General features: G+C 37.8%; 1 protein-coding gene across 1 annotated transcript; it reads left to right on the top strand.

The window, feature by feature from the left end:
• The first annotated feature begins 1206 nt into the window (after nucleotides 1-1206).
• Nucleotides 1207-22628, top strand: LOC135306637 (uncharacterized). The gene is made up of 12 exons (XM_064430926.1): nucleotides 1207-1411; nucleotides 2243-2319; nucleotides 8027-8102; nucleotides 11478-11609; nucleotides 12468-12591; nucleotides 14840-14900; nucleotides 15001-15047; nucleotides 15481-15556; nucleotides 16420-16521; nucleotides 17073-17984; nucleotides 18788-18898; nucleotides 20035-22628. The coding sequence occupies exons 2-12, from the start codon at nucleotides 2291-2293 to the stop codon at nucleotides 20345-20347; spliced, it is 1983 nt and encodes a 660-aa protein (XP_064286996.1). The 5' UTR covers nucleotides 1207-1411; nucleotides 2243-2290; the 3' UTR covers nucleotides 20348-22628.
• Nucleotides 22629-25950: the final 3322 nt, after the last annotated feature.

Raw genomic sequence — 25950 nt, 5'->3', positions numbered from 1 at the left:
TAATGGCTTTATTTCATCTACATTGCTTCTGGCTGCGTTCTCTCAAAAATCAGAGCAGAGCGAAGGCTTCGGTGAAATGCTGTAAAGAACCTACCACAATGTTTAACCCTTACTGGATGAGAAGTGTTGGGGAGTGTCACACTGAACGGAGAACACCGGTGTTGTTCAGAGGGCTGTTTCAACTTTTTGTCAAGATCACCTTTCCAAGATCTTTGGTTTACAGTTACGGCTCAGCCATGATTACTTCGTCTTCCTTCAATCTATCAATACAATCAAACTGTCTACAAGCATCCCTCAGAAATGCAAATATATTTATTTGTAAAAAGTCCAAGCCAAATCACTTGATGGAAGTTTTCCCTTTTCAAAAAGGATTCCGCTCTCAGCTATGGCAACTGAAATCCACACATTCAAAACCAAGAGCTATTCCTGATCTATAGCAGCATTGTTATTAACAAAATGTTGTCTCTTGCCCTTTTCAGTTTCTACTGACATCCCAAAGACTCAGATTAAAATGAACTTCAATGAATTATTCAACTAAAAATGTACATTCTGGTAAGTATACACGAACTTAAAAAAATACTAAAAGAAATATGCAAAAATGAAGAGGTGTGATCTATCAGTTTGTACTGAGCACCAGGAGGACTCATCCAATACGGAATACATCACAAGCAGTGTATGGAAAGGGGATTTGTTCCATGAATGAGGCATCTCAAAACTGCTGCCCCAAAGCACTTACTGAAGACTGAAGGAAGTCTTTGAGGAAAAACGATACCACAGAGCAAAGAAAAACACAGTAGGAAAAAAAAAATGCTTAGAATATTTAATGTACTTGCTCCACGAGCCGTATTAAAGGATACCGTATCGAGCAGAAATGAAAACGAATTAACAAACAAATTCCGACGACCAACATTGCAACAGCTGTGTGACTGTAAATCATGGTTTAAGTTTTCAGAACGTGCTTCTAGTACTGACAACCATCCCGGCTGCCTCCCACTCAGAGCGGCGTGCAGGAGTACATTGCAATAAAAAATTCCAACAACTTTTCAAACAAAAATAAGTCGGCTGAAGCACGACAGATGATTAGCTGGTTTCTAAATCGACATCACTTGCACATCCTCGACTACTGGAGCTGGTCTGTTCCCACACACCGAGCCGGAGAACAACCTCGCACCAGCACTGCCGAGCCTGAGGCGCTCCCGGCGCTCGGCCCGGCCCCGCTGCGCCTCCGCTCCGCCCCGCCCCGTCCGCGCACGCGCGGAGCGGCCGCCGCCCCTCGCCCCATTGGCCGCGCTCCCAGCGCTCCGCGCCCCGCCCCGCCCCGCCGCCGCCGCGCAGGCGCAGTCGCGGCCCTTTCGGGAAGGTTCTGTGTCGCACCAGCCTTTCCTTCCTCCGCCAGGGAAATCCTGTCCGGGTACGGGCCGCCCGCAGCCCCGCTCCTCTCCGCCCCGCCCCGCCGCCGCACGGGCTCTTCCCCGTCACCGTCTGCAGCCCGCGCCCTTCCCCTCACAGCCCGCCCGCCTCCCTCCACAGCCGCCTGCCCGCCCCCCGCAGCCGGGCCGCGACCTCTCCCCGCCCCGGTCTCTCGTTTGTCCCTGCCCCGAGCTCAGCCGCTGTGGAGCCCTGGGTCGGCCCCGCAGCCGGTCCTGCCCCGGGGACATGCGGCTGTGAGGGGCAGCCTCACCGGCGTCGTCCGTGCAGCGGGGCCATGGGGGCCGCTCCCCTCGCCCCCCCCAGCCCGGGCCCCCCAAGGTCGGCGGGCGCCCGGCGTGCAGCGGGCTCGGACCGGTCCAGGTTAGGGGGGAGCAGGTGATGGTCCTTCCGTTGCTGAGGTGCCGGCCTGGCCTCTTGCAGCTACCTGGAGGTGCTTCTCGTTGAGCCGGGTTCTAACGGGCAGCGCAAGGGCGGAATAGACGGCTCCGAGCCGCAGGAGTGGGACAGGAGGGACTGCCAGGAAGATCTTCGTGCCTGCAGCGCTGCAGCCAGAGTTACAGAGAAACCTGCCGCCTCTCCTCTCTCTTGTGATCACCTGGAGAGGAGAGGTGAGTTGTCTTTCCCTCTTGTCGTGCTGTAGCAGTGGAGAAATAGGCTAGTTTGCAAGGTGCGGAACTTGTTCAGGACGGCTTCAAGCCCCAGCTGGCTGCTTGATTTGTTTTATTTGAGACTCAGCCCTATGCAAAGGCCCACTGATGGAGAAAGAGATTAGCACCGTGTTAACCGCGCGGTTCTCTCTCCTTTGCTGCAGTGCCCACTTTCACCGCTGCCTCCTGCTCTGCCTGCTCCTGCTTTCAGCATGGTAAAGAAGAATACTATCCCTGATGGGTAAGTATTCCTCACACTAAGCAAGAGGCAGGAGCGGGCATCCCACAGAGAGGGGCACTGACTGCCCCGGGCGCTTTCTTGCCTCAAGCATCTTCACCACCTACAGACAGGTTAAGGTAGGTATCTTCTCCAAGACAGGAACAGCCCAGCCATTCATTCCCCAGGTGAGTATAATGCTCCAGCCTGTCTGTGAACACTTCTCCTTCATCGGCCACACACAGTTCCTTCTTCCTAATCTTTTTACCCCCAAGTGTATGTGTGCTGGGGAAATGGGAGAGAAGTCCATACTCCTGGCTGCTCGTGTTTGCTGCTAGGAATGGCAGAAGAGTTGTTAAGACGGGAGCAGGTGGTTGCATGCACAAGATCAAGGAATATTTTTGTGAACTCAGATCGAGAAACATCCCGTGGTTTTGTTTCTAACAAGAGGACAACAGAAATGTTGTATCAGCAAAAATAATCCCAAATTATTCCAAATGCACTATACAGGCCATATGATGATTTGATCATATGTGCATATGTGGACCACAGAATGACATCATTTAAAACAGATACAGTTCTATTCTTCAGCTCTAATAAAGCACAAGAAAAGAAGTCTAAGTTAAGAGTTTTAACCCTTGTGTTCTTGATGGCATCAATACAAACTTTTTAGATAGGAAGGTATAAAGATAGATATTGCTGAGATATAAAGGCACACTGTAATGGGACAATAACTTGCAGTTTATACATTATTTGAGGAAGAGTTACATTATGCTGGCTTCAGGGGGAGTGTTAAGTAGGTTTATTAAGAGCATTCTTAGGAGGAGCAATAAGATACAAAATACATGCTCTCCTGTAATATTTGTCAGTCCAAAAACCAGTAAAAAGAAACAAAAGATGAACAGAATTTAAAAAATAAAGATGCTGAAGTGTTTTCCATGGCTGACAAACTCAGGGATTAAAATTAGAATAAACTTTTAAAAAAGCTGTTTAAATATGTCTTACTCTGAAAATTTCAATGAAATTTTAGTTACATGTTGGATAAAAGTGAGCTAAGGTGGGTTAGGTTTTAGGCAGCGATTCAGAAATTGGAAAAAAATTAGTTGTCCTTGTTTTCTTCATCCTTGGAAATTGCTACTAAAATTTTGAGAATCAGATATTCTCAAATATTTCTCCATTCTTATCCCCCCCTTGCATTTGAACTAGAGAAGCTTTCAGATTACACAGATTTCTTAAGTATGGAAGAATCAGCGGATTGTACTTTGGACTTCTACAGTTGGAAATTAATACCTGTCAGGGAGAGAAACAGCTATGGTCAAGTATTTGGTTATAAAGTTACGATTACCTTCTGACAAAGTGCCTGATACTGAAGTGCTTTCAACTTCTCCAGATAGTTTTTGTACTGCTAAGAAATAAAGCTAGACATCCACAGTAACAGGGGTTTGGCAGTAATGAAGTTGAAGGCCTTGTCAGCCCCTCAGTCTCCTGCAGCAGGATATGGATGTCACCCCTGTGCTAGCACAGCATGTTGTTCTTTACTGTCAGCTCAGTAAGCCAGGAAGCCCTAGAAGTGAACCTGGAGGGGCTTAAGGAAACTAATTTGAGTCTAGGTGATCCTGCATATGCAATTTACTGGCTCCACAAATAGGTGTTGGCAGAAGTGAGATGGTGGTACCCTGGAGCATAAGGACAAGTGCAGACTGTGGAAGCACAACCTCAGTCTTCATGTTGTAATAGCAATACTCTGACTCTTTTGGTTTAGTGGTACTGCAGGAGGTAAGGAAAGTGACAGTACATACTTGTGTCTTTTGTCTTCCTGTTAGTGCCTCAATTCTTAACACGTTTAATCCAAATTTCATTTTGCTGATTCAAGCAATACAATAAATTGGAGGCTTCAGTTAAGGTAGTAAGGAGGAATAGTGTAACTAAACAAGAAATGGTGAACCTTTTTTTAGGACAAAGGGTAATGACTTTAAAGTTGAAGAGGTCTACATGAGATGTAAGGAAGAAATTTTTCACTGTAAGGATGGTGATGCACAGGAATGGGTTGCCCAGAGAAGTACTGGGTGCCCTTCCCTGCAAGTGTTTTCAAGGCTGGTTGGATGGGTCTTTGAGCAACCTGGTCTAGTGGAAGGTGTCCCTTCCTGTGACAGGAGAGTTGGAACGAGATGATGTTTAAGGCTTATTCCAACCCAAGCCATTCTATAATAAAGAAAATTATAGTTCTTTTTTACCAGTAAGGTCTTGGAGCAAAGCTATGGTGTAATGTCCATTGCAGTCTCAAGCCTGCAAAATAGTGCTGGTGAAGTAATTTTGTAGCAAAATGAGACATCAGTGTAAAAGAGGGGTTTGAGTGACCCCTTGCACTGCAGTTTCCACATGGAGTCAAGTTCTGGTTCTTCACAGTGTCTGAAATGGTTTTAACCTTCAGTAGTTGTACTGTGATGTTTTAGTGCATAATCAGACAGTCCAAGCTGCCTAACAAGCCATAAAATACTATGATGTTTTTACAAATTTATACTCACTTGTGCTTCAGCATCCAAAATCCTGCTGTGTGTATAATTACATAAACTCCAATGCAGTTTTGAAGAGCATCTGCAGAAATGTCACCTTCTGGCAAGTATCCCTTGAATAATATAAAAAATACTGAGTGGGATCTTTTTGTTAGGAGGGCAAATCTGAATTATTTTTGCCAATACACTATAAACATATTTCTTTAATTGAATTTTTCCTGTCCAGACTTAAAGCATCAGCATTTTCATTTAGACAGGAATATTAAATACTGTGGCATAATGGATTGTGCATGTTCAACAGTGAGTGGGAGAGAAGGATGACATTTTATTTGTAAAAGTGTTTCCTATCATCAGTTTTGAGTCTGGTGTCTGTAGAGGTATGGAAGTCACTTGGAAAACCAGGCTGCATGTATATCATACAGTATCAGTAGCCAAAAAAAAGGAAAAGAGGTTCTAAGTAATATTTTCTAAATGGACTTGCTAAAAGGTGACAGTAGTTGTAGAAGTAAATCTTACAGTGAATCAGTTCTAAACCAGAAAGTTTTACTGGAAGTTAAAGCTTCTATATCACCGTAACAATGTTAATGTTAAAATAATTTATGAAAAAAAATTTGTTTCACATCTGACTCTATTAAAACTTTAAAACCAAAGCAGATAAAATATGCAGCTGGACGTAATCCAAAATCAGTTTCTTCATGTCCAGCCAGTTTTTCGCTCAAGCCTCTGTAGTCTTAGTCACTGGAACAGGGATGAGGATGGTGCCAGGTCTTGTGGTAACACCTCTGACTCCTGCCCTTGTTCCTTCCACTCACGTTCAAGCAGGACACAAATCACGTGTCACCAATCTCATTCACACTTGCTGAAATGCTTAGTTAAGTCTTTGCTCCTGTACTGCCAGTTTATGTGACCACCTGCAGATGATCATCTTGGATCATTCTGCCTTTACCTGGACTTATTCTGTAAGAGTTTGACTTTCTTTAGTCCAGGCCACTTTTAATTGCCAACCATGTTCCTTTGTTGAGAACGGAACAAATGTAAATTTATTTCCTTAGCTAATCTTTGGTTAATTTCAATCTGCTGGTTTTATTTTAGTTCTGCAGCAGTGTGCTGAAATTTCCTTTTTAAATGCCATTTTAAAGATAACATGGAACACATACCCTTTATATTTTTGATGAAAAGTGCCTTCTGCTCATTTTCTACCATAGAGCTGTCAGCAGCTTTTGAGTTTCTTGCGGATTGTGCAGATTTTTTTTCTGGGAGGATTTAAATGGCTTTAAATACAAGAGAATAAAACCCCAGGTTTATTAAGGTCTGACAGCAAATTGGGCAATGCTGCATTATTGTTCTGTAAATCCACTAATATGAAAAAAAAATCAGACTTTTTACAAAGCCTTTTTTCCATGTTAATTACAGAAAATGAGATTTTAAAGCTGTTTTTTGATACTTTATTTTTGACTTCTAAATGTTCCTATCTATGGTAATTATGGTTTATTTCCACTCATAGGTTTCCAAGAGAAAACAGGTTAAAACAGCACTGAATTTCTGATCTTAATTGATTAATGTACAATTTATATCTCTTAAATAGGAGTAAATGGAACACTGTCTCAGATTTTTGTTTTCATACTTGACAGCAAGCATAAAGCTACCAGACTCCAGAGTTTACAAACTTGAGAATTCACTTAAGAAGACTTATCCTGAAAAAAAATTTAGAATTTAGTAAAAGGTTTTATTTGAAACAGCTCTCAGTGGTCCCATCTCTAGCTTGCCCTTACACTTTCTCTCCAGACCAGCTGTTTGCAGCAGCCTTTAATGATGAGTTGTTATTACTCCTTTGTTGCTTTGTGTGTTTTCTGTTAAACTAAGCACTTGGATGTCTGCACTGTGATCCTTGATCTGTTCTTTGCCTCATGATGAAGATTACAGAGAGAAGTTAGTGCTGAAGACACTGTAGAGATTCTTACGTGATTGGTTATTATCAAATACCCTGCTTTGTGTTTCCTTTTGTTACTTCCAAGCATCTCTGAATGGTGACATTGTTATTTATATACTATGATAAACATAATTATAGATATTTCATTGAGAATTTTTCCAGCCAATTTCTAGTTCTTTTTATGGTTCAATACGGGGATTGTGAACAAAGCACTCAGTGGTTAGAAAATTTTAAAATTGTTTGGTTTATTTACTTAAATGGTGTAGTTTTATGAACATCAGAAAGCTGTTGGATGCTCCCTTCAACAGGAGAGATTAATTCAAGCATTAATTCAGAAAATTGCAAGGGAATGGACACCAGTGTTAAAGAATCTAGTGGAAATGTTTTGTATTTTAATAGTTGAGCTATTAACCAAAAATACAAAAAGCCTGTGCAGATTTTAAGTCATCCAGCTGCACCTTGTTAGGTTATGGAGATGATTTGCACTTGCAGAAGAAGAAATAATAGTTCTAAGTTTAGAAAGTTACCTCTTTGAAGGTAAAATTGATCTGCTGATTAACTTGTTTTCCTCTTCAGATAATGCTTTACATCGTTTTTTAAAAATTTAAATCTCTGAAATATTATATATGGAGAGCTTTTTCAGCACAATGTAGAACTTGTGCATACCAGCTCTTTGTGGTTTTGGAATTACAGGTGTTTTGAGTGTTGTAACAAGTCTTGTCATTGGGGATTTGTGATAGGTTTTGGTGTGATGGAATATCCTCTGTATTTTTCAAAATGGTGAGAGAAAGTTCAATCAAGAGTGTTTCTTTGAAAAAGAAACTTATTACAAAGGAAACATTTTTGAAAAATACAAATTATTTGTATTGTTAATGAAAGTTAACTTTGAATTTTGTTGTCAATTAAATGATTGTGTGCCTATGGCAACTTTTTTAAGGTGTTTGATTCAGTCAATACCTTCAACACCTTGATTCAACTACAACAATGCATTTTTACCTGTTGAACCTTACACATCTGCTTTGCTTTATATTGGTGCTACTTGTTTGTAAATGTTACCCTGCCATTTTGAGGAGAGGAATTTCTTGGAAGTTGAAGAAGAAGGAAGGAAAAAGACTCTTTTCAAGTGTCCTGGTGATACTTTGAAACTGCTTAATGGAATCATTTCAGATTTGGGGACCTAATTATACTTTATGATAACAGCAATTTTCATGTGCTTTGTGCTGCGGGTGTCTTCTGTTGAATCATGCAACTTGAAAATATTTAAAATTTAATATTTCTTTCCTTACAGATGGCGGAGTTTGACACCAGTTGGGCAGCCTATACCAGGAACAAGATTTATTGCATTCAAAGTACCTTTAAAAGGGGTATGTATACAAGTAACTGCAAATTGGCTGTATTAGATAAACTGCAAAAGTAATAAAGAATAGCATGACTATACATGCAAATTTCAATAAAGTTTTTTAGAAAAATCATTTATTCAGATCTAAGCCTTTCAACCATCTGGCTTTTTAAAATAACATTCTATATTTTTTCTTATTTTTCTTTGTATCTGATGTTACTTTTTTTATTTATCTTTTAAAAATAATCAAGCTTCTAAATCAATCAGCATACTTCATTTGATCACTGTTAAGTGGCCTAAATTCATAATCTTATTAAATATCTTTTCATGGCTGTTTTAAGAAAATCATATGGAAGAGTTTGTGATATGAATATCAGTTTAGGCAATGTAAACCAAAGGATAATTTTGTGGAAATTAAGCACTCATTGAAGGATACCAGCCACTGCAGAACTTTTAAAATTATAGATCCAAATTGGCAATTTCGTAAGTGAAAAGCTTCAGTGATCTGGTGGAATGTATTATAGCTAAAAAAGAAGTCTTCATAGATTTCTTCTATTTTACTAATTAATTTTAAAAGCGCTTTTATTAGTATTTCTTTTAGAGTCTTGCTAACGTGAAGTGCCATCTTAAGCTATTAAATTCACTGAGTTCAATCTTTAAATTCTTTCTTTCTAAAATATGTGGAGGTTGTCTTGTTGAGACTGTTCAGTTCTTTAGTGCCTAGGCCTTTTTGGAGGCATAGGGCAAACTAGTGTTAATTTATACAGAAGGGCAAATAGAACAAGTGCTGCATAAATTGACTTCTACAAGTCCTTGCTTTAGATACAGAGAAAATAAAAGTTTCTAAGCACTTTTAAAGAAAGTACAGTGGTCTGACATGACTCTAGCAGTTAAAGAGAAATGTTCTGTCTAAGCTTTTTCTTCAGATTGCTCTCTAGTACTCATACACCAAAAATTTGGTTCTTTGGGTATATTACTACCTATTATGTTTTCAGTCACCATTCAGTTCAGTTTTATTAGGAATGACTGAAGTGAAATGCAGGATTTGCTTCCTGCAGCTGCTTTTACAGCTTTAGGATGATAGTTTGGTTGCTTGGACACCAAGGATTCTCATACTTAACATGTCATATTCTGCAAGATGTGGATGGATTGTACAGCAGTCGTATGATTTTCCACCAAGACTGCTGGTCAGCAAATCAAGCTGTGAATATGAAATCCAGGAAAGTTATAATTGGCTTCTTTGCTCTTGTCACAAGGACTGCTCCACATCAGCATGTTATTCATTTCCTGTCCTACTGGTCTCACTGGGGCATAGATCTCTGTTCTGGGAAGCTGTCTTGGCCAGACATAAAGTCTGGTACCCAAGGATGCAAAATCTGTAACATTTCTGTCCCTTCCATTTGCTCAGTCTCAACTATGCAAGACAGAGAAATGACAAGTCTGCCAGAGGCTGGAAGGTCACAGAGTTTGTGGCAGAACATGTAAAATGTGTAACTGGCCAGCCTGTGATGTCTTTGCAGAGGTGGTCAGTAAATCTGTCTGAAAATGCTGAAGACCTGATTGGTTATAGTTTGTTGGAAGTCCTATTAATAATTAAATTGGTTGAACAAACCTTTTAAATATGCAGCAGTTTGCTTCTTTGCTGTTTATTAGGAACTTGATTGGTGATTTCTCCCAAAGGGAGACAACATGTTTTCAGTATTTCGAAGATACAGGGTTGTTGTCTTACAGATGTGCTGTTAGTAAAGATCGTGTGTTTACTTGGAAGGATTTTCTGTCTTGCACATCACCATTATAATGCTAACAGTAACATTATAGTGTAGTAAGAATTGAGCAATTTCTTTCCCATGCCATTAGGAGGATTTTTAGAATTGGTTCAGATTTCTCACATTCTCAAAGCCCTATTAAACACCTAAACTACCGAGTACTCAGCAGGAGTTTTTCAGAAAATTCCAGTGAGCCTTTTGAAACATAGTGTTTTATAACACATGTAACTGTCTACTCATCAGTATGTTTGAAGAGACCTTATTTTTGTAAATTACATTCCTTCTCAGTTTCTATCATGTCGTATCATAAACATTTTTTAATATTCTACCATAGACCTCTTGCAGATTCACCTTTGTCAGAATCTTGTCAGATTCACCTCAAAATTGTTAAGTTCAGTTTCAGATTGTACTAAGAGTCACTGCTGAGTAGCAGTGACATAACTGACTCATGTTCATTTTGTTTAAATTTCTACAACATCCACTTTTTCAGCAATGCACTGCTATCTGAAATACATACGGCTGAATACTTTATATTTCCTTTCTGTCCTCCTCCTTTCAGCTCAAGCTTCCTAATCACATACCAGCTTTGATATGACTGCCCTGCTGTTTATTCTTTCTTCAGTTTCCTGTCTCTGTTTCCAGACTCGAGACAAGTGCTTGTTAGCATTTTACATTAGAACCTGTACAGTCAAAACAAGGAATGGTTAGTTACCCTATAGCATCTGTGGTTCTAAGAAGTATGTGGTCTGTGGCTGCCTTCCTTTCCAATAGTTCTGAGTCCAGTCTGCTTGAATTTCTTGTTGACAAAGGAACTGACAGGTGGTTGAGGCTGCTGCATCTTTTGCCACTGTCTTTATTGGTTCTGGCTGAGCCTGTGTCAAAAGGCTCCCACAATGGACAAGTGCACTGTTCAGAGAAAATCCAGTCTTGAGTATATGAGGCATTTTCATACCTAAAGTGAAGAACACATTTCAAAAACCACAGCTACAATAGGGTGAGTAAACATTTTTCTCACTGTTTGTCAAATGAAATGAATTATTCATTATCCACCAACACACAGCTTTCTTAGTCACGATATTTAGTCTTATTTAATATACCCCAGTCCTAAATGATATGCAAGTACACTCTGTCAGGAGATGAAGGAGGGATAAAAATGTCTGCACAACATTTGTGGGAAGAAAGTTAAACCTTTAGAAATGAACTCTTGTATCACAATGTCTTATGTGAAATGTGAAATACACTTTTAGTTTTGAGTTACTGTACAGGACAAAATTTGTTTGGGGGAAGTAGATTGTAGTGTTTTGGTTTTTTTATTTACATAAAAATCAATGTATACATGCTGCATTTTTCAGAATTTTTGGGTCTATCAAATTAGAGCTAATTTGAATAATGTTTGTTAACACTGTACAAGCAGAAATGCTCACATTGTCTTGCAGTTTCATCTAAATAGGAATACATAAATTTTTGCTTTCTTTTGGGTTCCTCTTACCTGTATAATATATGGATGTGGTTCTGATAATTAAACACTCTCCTTTAAATATTGATGTTTCCTAGTACTAATTAAAACAGAGGAATATTACAAATGTCTTATTTGAATGTAAAAAGAAAAGATTTCTTTTCCATTTTCTTTGTAGGCAATTAACCAGAGGCTTACCCCAACCCAGAAATTTACACCAAAAGACTTAATTGCTGCAATGAAAGCCCTAAATGTGGAGCTTGGATTAATTATCGATTTAACATACACCACACGATACTATGAAGTTAAGGTAACAAAATCCTAATAAAAATGTAAAATAGTTACTGCAACTTTTGTCTGAAAGTGTTCACTCATTTTCTTACCTTGAATTGGAATAGACAGACTAGCTAGACTACTTTTATGTCTCCAATAGAAAATAAATGTTTTATCACAGAGGAAATAGTTCATTCTCCCAGCTAGTTGCATTTATAGCTTATTAGCATTATGGTAACTCAGTAATGGATGAAGACTTCAGTGCCAGGCACTGCACAAAAAGTGCAGAAGAGTTTTATCCTGCGTCCTGAAGATATTCTCATTTATTTTATTCCTAGGTGGTTCTTTTTACTGATCCTCAGTGGAATCCACTTAAGAAGGTGTACATTTTTAAACTATTTCATCAGTTTAAAAGTTTTTGCCATCACAATGGTTCAAACAATTGGGATTAATCAGCTTCCTGTTGAAAAGGAGAATAAATGATATTGTTGTATCAGAATGCAAATCTTTGTATGCACATGGGCTCTGGGCATTAAGGGAGTGAATTTGTGTGTGAATTTGTGGGTCGGAGGGACAAATACTGCTAATAATTGTAAAATGGATTAGACTGGAATGTCAAGAAACTGGTCCCTTAGTTAATGTGCAGCCTTATTAGCAGGGATAAATAAATCTTAGGTAGGAGCTGTTCCTCGTCTGACATGGTCTTTCATGTAGAAATGTTACTGATAATTTCTGAGAGTTTATCTCTATAGAATTGTGTCAAGATTGTTTTCAGTTTCTATTCAGGATTTGAACAACTGGTTTACATTGTCATTATGTTAGATACTGCTTAAGGTTTCTCCTTGTTGCAAGACTCCAGTAATTTTTACCATTGCTTTTTTCTTTTTTTTGTTAGGATTTACCTAAAAGTGTGCAGTATAAAAAACTTTATACTGTTGGACTGGAGGTCCCTGATAATGCTACTATCCTACAGTTCAAAAAGTGGGTCAGAAAATTCCTTTGGGAAAATGCAGGAAATGGTAAATATCAGCATCCTATGCTGTAAAAAAAATACTCACCAAAACTTTATTTCAGTACTAACCATGTCATTTACTAATTTCAATATTCAATAAAATTTATGACACCAGGGATCTCGGGCTTTCTGCAGCACTTTCCACTTTATTATCATAATAAGATCCATTATACAAGCAACTACGTATCTTTTTTTTCAATCAAAGCATGTTTTTTTCAAAAATGACTGGTAACTTCAATGCCCTTCCTAATAGTGTTACATTTGTGTTCTGTGTCAAAGTAACTGCAGCAAGGCCTGTGTGTGACCCAATTGTTTACCATCAGCCCTTGATGGATGTTTGAAATAGCACTGGGTCTCTGGTGGCACTGGGCACTGATATGTGTGAGCAGCTTCAGTCCATTTAGTCTGAAGTGTTCTTTGCCTTAGGAGTCCATTATTGCCCTCAGATCTGACCAGTTCTTGAAAATCTGATTACAGACCCGATGTCAGTGTTTCCACAGTGTGGCTCTGATGCTGTTTCAGTGTCTGTGCAACAGGAAATTCTTGCTGAGATTGGATAAGGTGCATTTTGTAAAAATAAATTAGTGTGTGTTTGTAGCTTTAAACTTCCCACTTCTTTTTATTTTGATTCTTTATAGGCAGATTTTACCTGTTTTTTTCTCCAGTAATGGTGGACCGTTGTTTCAGGCCTTTTTGTGATGTTTGCTGTGGTTCCTTTGGCATTCTCTTTGAGAAAGCAGAGATATTAACTGCCCATGTACATACAGTTTTTACTGCAAAGCATAACCAGGGTCTTCCTGTGAGTGAGCAACTGTTTTGTGAAAAAGTTCTGACCTGAATTTCAGATATAAGAGCCTGAATGAGAACTACTGGGAAGATGAAAAAGTATAAGAAGAAGCCTTTGTCCTTGCTCAGGAAGTTAGTTTGTATGTTCTTCCTTTGCTCTTTCTTGGCTTAAGGAGATTACCTGGTGATCATTAGTTTTCTTTTGGTTTGGATCTAATGCTATTTTTGTGGCAAAGAATAGTGTGTATCTAAATCTGACTTTGAGAGAATCAGTTCTTGATTTGTTACTGGATGTTGACCTGCAGTTATAGCTTGTTAAGGGCATTTTGGCAGAGCTTATGGAACTTCTGACTTGAGAGAACTTTCCTCCTTGTAATTTGGCCTCTGTTTTAGATAATCCCTAAAACATCTCAGAATTCTTTTTACAAATACTTTTTAAGAAGGTGGGTCTTTTTTAGTGTTTGAGTTGTTAGAACATCAATTTGTAATGAACTTCTGTGGCAAGCAATTTGACTGTCACAATCTGTGGCAAACACTTATATTTTGTCTCAGTTATATTTTATGTCATTCAAAAGTTTATCAATGTCCTGTTTCAAAGACCATCTGTCAGTACTGTCTCTGCCAAAACTTTGTTCTTCTGATGATCATTTTTCTTCAAAAATCTAACCTAAAACTTAATCAGTTATACATTTATTCTTCCACCAGCTTTGCCCTTTAAGTGTTGTTGTTCTCTGTCCCCACTATTACATTCAGTATCTCAGATTTGGTTTTACAGACTTAAGACAAGCTTCCTTCTTTTATGACCAACATAGTAGCCCTTTCTAAATATATATATATATCTCAAACTTGTTTGTTTTTCATTACACTTCAATATGAATAGTCTGGATGGGGTTTTACCAGTGCCTTGCATGACTGTATTAGAGTTTCCCTGTTTCTCTTGGAAGTCTCTCATTTGAAACACCCTAGCAGTAGTAAGTTATTGTGCTTTTTAGCCTTTGGCCAATTAGTAGAATATTTTTAAAAAATAATTCTGTAGAGAGGTCCTTTTTTTCTCCATATATTATACTCCTAAGCCTTTCATACTTACAGGTGCATTATGTGTAAGTTCCTCAGTTCTACATTATCTTGTTGAGATTTGCTTTCAAACCCATATTTTATTCTTTTTCTCCTGTTACTGCAGTGGCTCAGGTTAGGTGCTTTACCTGCTATCACTCTTTTCTTTTTTTCTACATTCTGCAAAGTCAATCTCAGCCATCACAGGTTTGGAAGTCGTGAGCTAACAGCTGTAGAGAACCAGCATGGAGAGGACATATGTCTTGTTTTACAGGCGTGACATTAGAATTTGTAAATAGCAAGCATTATTTATTATTGCTTTGATAGAAAAACAGAGATTTTTTTTTTTTGTATTGTGCTAGCTTTCTGTTAATTTCACTTTCTGGACTATTAAAGACTCTTTCCTTTTTTGATAGAGAAACTCATTGGCGTGCACTGTACTAATGGAATTAATAGAACTGGCTACCTTATATGTAGGTAAGGCTGTATGAAAGCAGAAATTATTCTTCACAAAAAGTAGCATCCTTATATTACTCTGTGTTCCCTTTGGGACAATAACAGTCATATTTTTCTTCAGGTATCTTATAGATGTTGAAGGCTGGGATCCAGAGGCAGCAATTCAGGGTAGGTACATACTTTGAATTAAGGCACACGTGAGGTTGTACTTCACAATTACTAAAAACTCACAAATACAACAATTCTATTTTAGTATCTTTTCAGTAATTTCATGTGCTGGTTTGTATAGAAGATGTTATAGCTGACGGTTGATTCTATTCCAGGCAGGACTTGAGCAATAGCAGATTGAGAGCATAAGAGGAGTACGTTTTATCTGCTTAAATTTTTTATTTTTACTTGAAAGAGTTACCACTCATAGTTTGCTATCACTACTAGTTTCAGGGGTCTTTTTAAAAAATGCTGCGATGATGCCAGCTTGCTGAAATATTTAAAATACCAAGTTAGAATTGTTTCAAATTTAGCATCTCATGGGGAACAGAAACTTGCCTTTCACATTTTTGTGGCTCAGTTTGACCACATTTCATTGTTTTCTCTTCTTTAGCTTTTGGCGATGCCAGAGGTCACCGCATGGACGGCCTCGTGTATCTCACGGATCTCAGGACACAGCCCATGCGAAGGTGAGCAAAAGCTTTTAGTTGTATGCTTAACATCTTCCACTATGTCTCCTGGCATTTTTAAAAGTTCATTTCCAGTCCTAAGCCAAAAGTAATTCCCACTTAAACCTCTAATATGAAACTACACATAGATGTAAAACATATGTGTAGTTGTTTGTGTAGTCTCAGATGAATAACATGAAGTGCAGTGTACTTTGTTCATCTTTTCAATGTATACAGTTTGAAAGATTGTTTTTAATCTGACAGCTACTACTGAACCTTGTTGTGCTTTTGTCATACTGTGACAAGTGTACTGAGTCTGTATTCTCTCAGAAGCTGAAAGGAGCCACTGCAAAGATGTCTTTGTAAGCTCTATGATCTGTCTGCTGTTGTCAGCACTGTAGAACAAGATAGTAAAAAAAAAAAGATAGAATGGTTTTAAGAATAAAAAAATACAGGAAAGTGGAACATTGTTCTTGTCCCCTCTGCTCATAGTAGTTGTATTTGTGATGTTTAAGAATGTTACACTTATCATCTTCTCCTAAGAACAGCCAGCCTTTACATCTTCCTAAGGTATTTGTGCCAATGATGCCTTGTAGCAGTAAATGGGTTTTAAAATTAATACCTGAGTGGTTTTTTTCTTTTTATATTAATTGAAGGTCCTTTGTTTTGCTCTTATTTTGTATCATAGTCTCTGCAGGATTAAGTTGGAGTCAGCTTTTTAAAATAAATTTGCAAGATTAATATTTTCTGAGTTGTCTGTAAGTTTTACTTAACATAAAATTTCTGTGATTCAGGACTGAAGAATTTTATGGGAGTGGGTTTTTTCTCTGTCAGTAGTATGCTTTAAAAAAGGAAGCTTATGTGAGATATTTTTTCCCTCTTAGTAACCTTGGAATGGATGTATGGGATGCAGATGAAGATATTATCCCACCACCACATGCAATGGAAGGACCTGTAGAGCGGTTCCCAAATGAAGATTTTCAGGGGTAATAGGCTGAAAAATGGAATTCAAAACAAAGCAAAAAACCAACAAACAAACAAAAAAAAGCCACAAGGGAAAAGAATTTTTTCTTATTGAAAATACCATAGATACTGGACAGAGATTTTATTAATATAGCCTACCGACATAAAATGTATTTACAAGATTTGACAAAACAGCAACAAGATAAGGGTAAGAAAGGGAATGTATGCTGTTAGAAGTGTGTAAGTAATTAGTTCACTTTAGGAAAATTCAGTTTTACTTTGCCTGTCCTTTTTCATTATTCTACAATAACCTGCAGTTATTTTTAATTAATTTTGAATCACTGGTTTTGCCTGTTTAACAAGTACTATAGAATTACAACTGAATGTTTGTCATAGCTTCTGCTTTAACAGTGACAGTTTTATAATCTTACATACAGCTTGGATTATTAATAATTTTGATACCTTCATATTTGATTAAGGTCTTTTAACCAATGTAAATTCTTGGTTAAAAAGGAATTGTTTTCATTAATGACTTGTAGCACTTTTAAGAATGATATTCAATACTTCTCAACAGGTCTGGGAAAAGATTAAGAATTTATGATGACCACTCTCACAATGATTTGCAAGGACAGATGCAGTTGCGAGATTTTGACTTCGTTAATAAGGGGCCTGGACAAAGACGAAGACCATTTCATGACCATCAAACTCAGGATGAATTAAGAGCATCTGTGCAGATGAGAAATTGGGACTACAACAGGGGACCAGAACAAAGAGCCTTTACTGATCACCAGTTTTATGATGACTTTCAAGAAGACACGCAGCTGAAGGACCTAGACTTCAGTAGCAAGGGACACGGACAGAGTTTGAGACCTTTTCATGGACACCAGTTTCATGATGATTTGCAAGCAGACAGACAGTCCTTTGACTTCAACAGAGGACGGGAACAGAGGCAGAGATCCTTTCCTGACCATCCACCTCCTAATGATTTGCAGGAAGACAGGCAGTCAAAGGATTTTGATTTCGGTGGCAGGGGCCGTGGCCAGAGGCGAAAACTGTTCCATGACCACCAATCTCATGATGAATTTCAGACTCAAATGCAGTTAAAAGAATTGGATTCTGCCAGTAGAAGTCCTGGCCAAAGACTAAGATCCTTCCATGACTACGAGTCACATGATGGCTTGCAGACACAGATGCAATTGGGAGATTTTGAATTTGTTAAGAGGGGTCGTAGGCAGAGGTTGAGACCTTTCAATGATCACCAGCCTCGTAATGACTTAAAAACAGAGATGCAACTGAAAGATTATGATAATAAAGGTCCTGGACAAAGGTGCAGACCTTTTCACAACCCTCAGCCTTATGATGGCTTACAGGAACAGACTCAATCAAAAGATTTTGATTATGGTAATAAAGGGCACGGACAAAGGCCAAGACCTTTTCACGATCATCCAGGTCACAATGACTTGCCACGTGAATGGTGTTCAGACAGGTAAAGCATCCTTGAGCTGTAAGAACAGAATTAGAGAATAAATGTGTAAACCTGAGCAGTTTTAACTTAAATTTCAAATGAAGTATTTTTTAAAACAATTTTTTAAAAAAATCAATCATTCTTTTTCTATATAAATGATCAGTTCATTAACTTTTCTTGTTTTGACTTATGGAGGTGTTTGATGTAAGCTGGAGTGTCACAGTTTCAAAAGTCAGTGTTTCCTTAATTAGAAGGTTGTGCTTCTTTAAAATTTGTGTTTCCTTTGCCTTTTAGTCAGCTTGAAACAAAACTCTTGTCCCACTTGTTTTGTACACAAACTTATGCTTAAAAAGAAGTCCTCTGGGCAAAAGAGGATATGAAATATTATTTATGCTCTCAGATAAACAGAAGTGCTACAAAGAAGTTTAGTTTGCCTTTGTTTATTCCACGAGTTAATAATTTGTTAGGAATCTGCTTCAGAACTTGCATTATACTCTCACAGATACGTACATCACTTACTAGTAAGCCTATTGGGTTCTGACATATTTCAAAATTTTAATATTGCGAGTGTATTTCAGATTCATCGGACTAGTTAAATTTGATTTAATTTGTTCCATTGTACAGCTATAACGGAGGATGTTATTACAGTGAAGCATATGATTTTGAGGTATTAAATTAATACAGTTATTACAATTTTTATTAAAAATTTAAGCAATCTTTATTAACAGAAGAAATATTTTATTTCATTTGATGTGTATTTTTTTTTCCAAATCTTACAATTGTTGGCGGTCTTCTTAACATGCAATTCTTTTGGTTATTTGCAGAAGTCAGTCCTTTCCTTCCCACGAAAATGTACCAGAACCTCATTTCTCCTCATCTCCTTCTCTTCACAGAGATTATGGGTCTGATAATGATGACTTTAACAGAAATTACAGGTAAGTATCAGGTATCATACATTGTTTCCTGACTTACCTATGTAGTATTACTCCCCATTTCCCAGCTAAGAAATACAAATCAACTGCACAGTGTAAAAATCCATGTTAATATTTTTGCTTAAATTCAGTTTAACCCACTGGATTTGAGCACTGAGCAAATAATTTGTGGCCCCTTGATGCTGAGTTTGGAGTGTTATTATTGTGTGAATCCCTGACATAATCATTGACATGACAAGCACAGTTCAAGCTAATGAACTACAGAGTATGAAAATCAAGTATCAGTGGGCAAAAAAGCAAAGCACAGATGCTGTATTTGACTCCTAAAGGCTGTGTACAACGAGCTGTGGAGTTTTACTGTGTGGGATGGTGGACACTGAACTGGGTTGCCCAGAGCCAGCGTCCCACATCCTTCAAGAATGGACATAGCCCCTGTACAAACTCTTCTAGTGAGACTTAGTTTGAGTCACCCTAGCTACTTCCAGAGATCCTTTCCAGACTAAGTGAATGTATGGTTCAGTAAGGGAGAAGATTTTAAAATTTTTAAAGATTGTTTTGAATTGTCTTTATACACCACTTACTTTACTAAGTAAGGAAGGTATTTGAGAGTAAAGAGAAATTAAATGTGTTTGTGTGTGTATATATATATTTATATATAGTATCTGCATTTTTAGACCATTCCATATGTATTTTATAGGAGAATGAGTCTTCTGTTGCAGAAGAATTAATAATTAAAATTCTTTCCAAAGTACATTATTGCCTGTTGAGGCTATGTGCTAAAGAGCTTTTGTTACATCTTGCACAGAAAAAATTAAAACACAGACTTAGGAAAAAAAGGTCCCCTAGATAAAGATATCCTCAGTAAAGAGGTAATTTTAATTGTAAACAGCACTTGAAACAAAACTTCCTCTAGTAGAATTACTTACTGTAAAGAGTTGTAATTTTAATCACTAGAATTGGAAAATTAATACAAGTTTGCAATATCCATACAGAGGATTTTAATTTCAGGGTGTAAAAACAAGAATGAGGGTTTGAATTGTTCTTTCAGTGTTAGACACAGTTAATTTCTAGTGGTGGCCATCAACAATAAATCAACTGGTTTATTTCTAAGAATTTCACTGTCATATTTGTTCTTGCAGTAATCGACCACATTGTCCTGAAGACAATAGGAGAGTGCATCCCTCAGAGGAATTTAATAGAGGAAAAAACAGATTTGCACCATACTCTTCACGAACAATGCACCCATCTTCATCCTTACACCAAGAAGATAGTTCAATAGACTATGAAAGAAAGCCTTTTCAGGGTGAAACTACCAGAAGCATGGAACAAAGTAAAAGATTACCAGTTGTAACAGTTGATTACAATTATGGTCTGCCACTAGACTGTGGACCTGGAGAGGACAAGAGATCCCATTTTGATTTACCGCCAAGAGACCACTACAACTGGAACTGATGAAAAGGACAATGTTTGCTCAGCTTAGAATTGCTTTTACCCATTTTATTTTGTATGTGGACCAATTTTTTTTTCAAAGCAAATTAGTTAAATGAAAATTTCAGTACTAAAGACCAGGTCTCTATTGTAAGATTAGCTTCTACTGATATTTGGTTCTTTAAATGTATTAGGCTGTATTTGTTAAGTTTCATTGGAGTCACTGTCTCTGTACACATGGAATTAAAGCAGTCCTGCCTTTTAGTAAAACTGCAACCCTGATACAAACAGCCCCTGAAAGCAAACAACCTTCTGAGTGATTGTGTTTGGTTTTTTGTTTTACAGTTCTTTAAAATAGATGTGATTTCCAGATGTGTAATAAAACACTGCACTATCAGGTAGACTAGCATTGAAATTATAGGGAAAATACTTAGAAATTAATGAAGCCAGGCTATGTCCAGTTCATCCTTTAATTTGAAAACAGAACTTCGAATTACTGCTAAAAGTCACTGCAGCACCACAATTTACTTCCATATTATCTGTACCATCCACTGAACTGACCTAGTTGCATTCTTTTTCATAGCAGAATTTTTCCCAGATTGCTAAGAACATGTAAACAAGTGGAATTTGAATATTCTGAATGTCAAACTTGCTTTTCAGTAATTGGAATATCTCATCCTGATTGTGTACTTTTTTCCTGATCCCTTAGGTTATCTGTGTTTCAGAATAGCCCACTGCAGGTGAATTTCACCAGTTTCTCAACTGGTGAGAATCCTAAGGAAGGTAGGTCATGTGTGTCACTTTCACTGTCTGGACTGGCCAGGGGACTGGTGCCTGTGAACTTACACCTCCTTGTCTGTCAGTCACATCTGTCCTGCTCCTCTGGTCTGTTGTTTACTAGTTTCTTCTTACAGCAGAGCAAGGTAATCAGAACAGAAAATTTACTTCTTCAGGTGAGCTCCTTTTAAGTGCCATGTATTGAACAGTCTCCTGAACTGCCTGTGGCTCTCACAAAGGTAGTGCAACAAACAGTAACTGAATTTATGCCAGCAGCTGCACTGTAGCACCAACAGCTCCTACTATGGATAAGGAAATCATTCCATAGGATGGAAGACAGTATTACTATAATACTTAGGTAAATTAAACTACCTACATTTTTCATTACTATTACATTTTAACAAAATAATACTTTGTTAAGTAAAAGGGATCACAATAAATAAGGATAAAGGTAGAGCATTATATTAAAATAGACAATTCAATGCAAGCTGCTTAAGTCATACAGTTAAGACACTGCCTTAAAAGCAACGCTTAAAGCATCAAGCAAGAGGGTGTAAGTATACACTGGAAAACAGGGAAAAAACGCATTTGTACCAAAACCCAGAAAGTTTTTTTTTGGCTTTTAATGGCAGCATAAAACCCAGATTTCTGAATTTGTGGTTCTGTACTAAATAAGAAGTAGATTGGAGTATCTTGTAACTCCTGTTGTTTGGTAACACATGCAAACAGTTCCCCTAGTCAAAGGACTCCATGGTTATAAATTCATACTGCAAATGCTTCATTGCCTGTGCAACTGGTAGAACAACTTTGGCTTTGTTCATTGTACAAAGTAAATAGTTTTCTCATTTTCACAGCAGCTTTGTATTTCCCATTAAATTGTATTTGCCATCAAATCTGATGGTGAGCTTCATTCATGTGGTCTCAGGAATGAAGCTCTGTCTATATAAACCGGTTGTGGAACTGAACACTAAATGTTACCAAAAGGCATTTGTTCTTTCCCTTGCCTTCTTTTTTTTTTTTTTTTTTTTTTTGAGCTGTAAGATGAGAACCTTTATCTAGACTTCTTTATTTGGAAGCAAGAAAGATGTGCAACATGGGCTTACTATAGTGCTAGATCCTTTTAAAAAATCAACAAAAAACCATCCTTCCTGGCATTTTCCAGCAGGGATCCAAGAATTACAGACTGATATTACAAGCACTTGTTTATTTCTACTATGTATGGAGTATTCATAAAGTGAATAAAGAACAGCAAACATTTGCCGTTTGTACTTTTGTTTTGGGGTTTGTTATTTAGTATTGCAGTGACCCTAGAGTCAATCCTTTGCTTTACTTCACTTCAGACTGAAGAGCTGAAAAGCTGGTGCTCTGCAAAGCTCAGTGAAGATGAAACGTGGCAGAAGGAGTGAGGATCAGCAGCAGCTCTTACCAGCCCTTGTCAGTTCCTGCAGGACCCTTTGAGGGTTCAGGTGCAAACAAGCAGGTGGTGATATTTTGGTGCCTAAGAAAATAAATGTCACTTTCCTACCTATGTTGAATGTCTCTCTTCAGGGAATATTGTTAGACATGATGTTTCCACAAGTGGTTTTGAGAGGACTATATGGAAATAGACATAATTTTGTTTATTTATTTATTTATAATTTAGGATAAGGCTTTCCATCTTATTGTTCCTAATGGAATTATGCAGAACTAAGCCCACATAATACATTATGAACTCCAGCTGACATTTATCTCAAATTCCACAGTTGGTTCATCACTGTGTATTCACATCTGTACTATTTAACTGCTAATTAAATTCACATGGTAGAGAATGAAATTAAATGTTTCTTGTTTTTTTAAGGGAATATTGTATTACAGCAGCACTCATAAATAAAACACAATACTTTTATTTATTTCCTAGTTGTATGGAAAGGTCATAAAATTTTTCTGTATGTTCTCAGCAAACATAGAACTAGCTGTTGTTGTATCACAGAGTTTAAAAAGCCAGATAGTGTTGGCTTCTCACTGCCCTGAGTGTGAAATTTTTAAGAAAAACACAAGAATACAGAAAATTCAGACTGAGCACAAAATTATTTAATGAAGTTGTAACAGTTCTAATATCTATAACTGTTCACCTTAACTCTCAGAAAACTTTTCTGTTGCTGTCCTGAAGTTGTTTTCATTGGATTTTTATCAGATGGTGAAGCCTTCAAGCCAGCTTCCCCTGAGCTATGATCATCCTGCGTTAGGAAATGTTCAGGTAATTCCTGAACATGAAAGTTTACATGAGCTCTGTGCAGAAGGCTGATTCCCAAGAATGGCTTGCGAAAAGGAGAGGTCAGCTCCAACAGGAAACTAAAACACATGGATACAACAAAATTTATACGTAGAAATCTCCAATGTACAGCATGCAGTTTTCTGTGTGAAGAACAAGGTTACCTATAAAAGGGGCTAGGAAGGTTTGCATGTGATTGTTTTTTCTCTCAGCTGAGGCAAAAGGTAAATGCCCTACAAGGAGCCACAAGTGTAATTCAGATCTTTCCCTGTTTATTTGCCTCTGAAGTAACTGCTAGCAAGCTGCAGGCTTTCTGTTTGTGTGTGCAGAAATGATCAGTGATGTTACCCATCAAATCTGGGGGCACTACTACAAGCAGTGTGCCAGGACCAACAGTTCAATGACCTGAGCAGCAGCTTCTCAAAGGAGATCCATTCTTTCTTAAAAAGTCTTATGTGAAGCATCCAGAAATGCAGGCACCCAAAGGTCATGTGTGGCCTAAGAACCTGCTCAGTGCTGAGAAAAGAAAGAACGTATCCCCTTTAGCAAGGGGATATGCATTCTTGGCTGCTGTGAAGAGCAGTTTATTTAAAATGTGTGTGCAAACAAAAAGCAATAGCTTCCATGCTGTCACCAACCACTAGAGCTTGTTTCCTCTCCAGGCTGACTGCTACTTGCTCCAGGTGTCAGCAGACTGTGCCTTACTGGTTCCAGTGGACAGCAATTACCAAACCAGCAGCTCCCTTTCTTCCTCTTGTGGGGAGCCAGAAAAACAGATGACAAAAACAAGCCAGGTGAGGAAGCAACTTGATTCTTTGTCCTGAGATGAGAAGACAATGCAGGGGTTGTGGGGAAAGGGCAGGAAATGAAATGTTTAAAAAATGAAGGAGGGAAAATGAAAATGCAAGTGTCAGGGGGAGAGAGTCACTAGTGTGAGGGAATAAACATGCAAAAGATGCATGTGTAAAAAACTGGTGAAAGATTACTGGATATAAAAAGAGGACACATGCTGAAGGAGGAGTTCCTGGCAACTTCTTATCTGGGTCTTCTGAGCTGTGCATGTGGCTCTGTGTGAGCTGATGTAAATAACACTTATCAAAAAAATACAGGAGCACTCAGACCTCCTCTAATCCTACAGTAAAGTCATGTGGGATCTTAAAACTAATTAAGGCTTCTCTCTAAGCTTTAAATCTAGTCTATGGGTAGTATAATGTCCTGATGATATTCCCTGTAGAATCCAATGAGAATTTCAGACAATCAAGTAAGAAACTACTCCATAAAGCTATTCCAGAATTGAAAACAAGCTCAGTTGTTACTGGGTATCAGGAATCCCATCAGTTTAGGAATCCATGAATAAAATTCAATTTGTCTATTACAGGTACATAGTGGTCTTATCTCACACTTTCAGGACAGCATAAAAACACACTATAATGTTGCTATTACTGTACCCATCACACAAAACTTACAGTTATAAATTAGTTAAAGTGTAACAAACAAATCTGAAGTAACTCTCTAACAAGTACAAGCAGGTCAATACAATACACACTGAAAGCAGGAGACATTTATTCCTTTCTGAGGAACACTCAGGACTGAATGTTCCACAAAGGAAGATGAAAGAACCCTCAACATAGATAAGTCTGATAAAGTTGTTACAGATGAGGATGTTCCCCATGTCGTTCTTCAAAGGGCGTCTTCTAACATAAACAGAAAGAAGTTTTTACTTTCAGAGTTATACTACCAAACAAAAGTCCATAAAACAAGATTAACTCTTTTAGGAGAAGAAAAGAGATATTGTTAATATCTGTTTATCTCAGTCCATCTTTGAGATGCACACAGTACTTTTAAAGGAAGTATAAATGGGTATATCCAAATGCTAGAGCTGATTGATCCTTGTCTGCACACTTCAGATGAAAAATAGGATCACCCCATCCTGGTATCAACATCATGTTGTAGATATTCAGTAGCAATTCTGCTATACAGTAAATGGGAAATTATGATATTCACACTACATGCTGGAAATCTTTCATAAGCCTAAAAAATATTCTGAGAAACAATATTTGCAGATTAAAGTAAAAGAAAAACAGTTATTGCTTTCTGTCACTTAAATATAGGAGTTAAAATATATAGAGAGCAAAGGATACATGCACCAGACTTGTTTTTAAATCTAATTTAAACTCATTAACTGCTGCAGAACTTGTGATGATGGCCACAGATTAGCTTTCTTTTTTATCTTTGAAAAGCAACAGCTTTTGGAAAGAGCTGGACTAGATGTGAAACCTCTGGCCTTGTTTATTCAGCATTATAGTGTGCTTCTGAATCCTTATGTCCCTGATGACAGAGGTGCTTTTCTATTTATGCTCTTTGTATTCAGTTTGTGCACACTGGAATTAGATGCACTTTTTTTTTAACTGCACAGGCTAATGTCCCTCTTGCATTAGGTCATGAAAAAATAAAGAACAATCAGACTACTGAAATTAAATAAAGAAAAAAGCCCTTAAAACCACACAACTTTAGATAATAGAAAAACTTAGTAAAAGGTCTCTAGTTGTTTCTCTCATGTTATTTTCATGTTGCATTTTTCCACAGGACTATGTAGAAA

The sequence above is a fragment of the Passer domesticus genome, chromosome 8, assembly GCF_036417665.1.
Source record: "Passer domesticus isolate bPasDom1 chromosome 8, bPasDom1.hap1, whole genome shotgun sequence".
NCBI classification, from domain to species: Eukaryota; Metazoa; Chordata; class Aves; order Passeriformes; family Passeridae; genus Passer; species Passer domesticus.
This window is presented reverse-complemented; position numbering and strand designations above follow the sequence as displayed.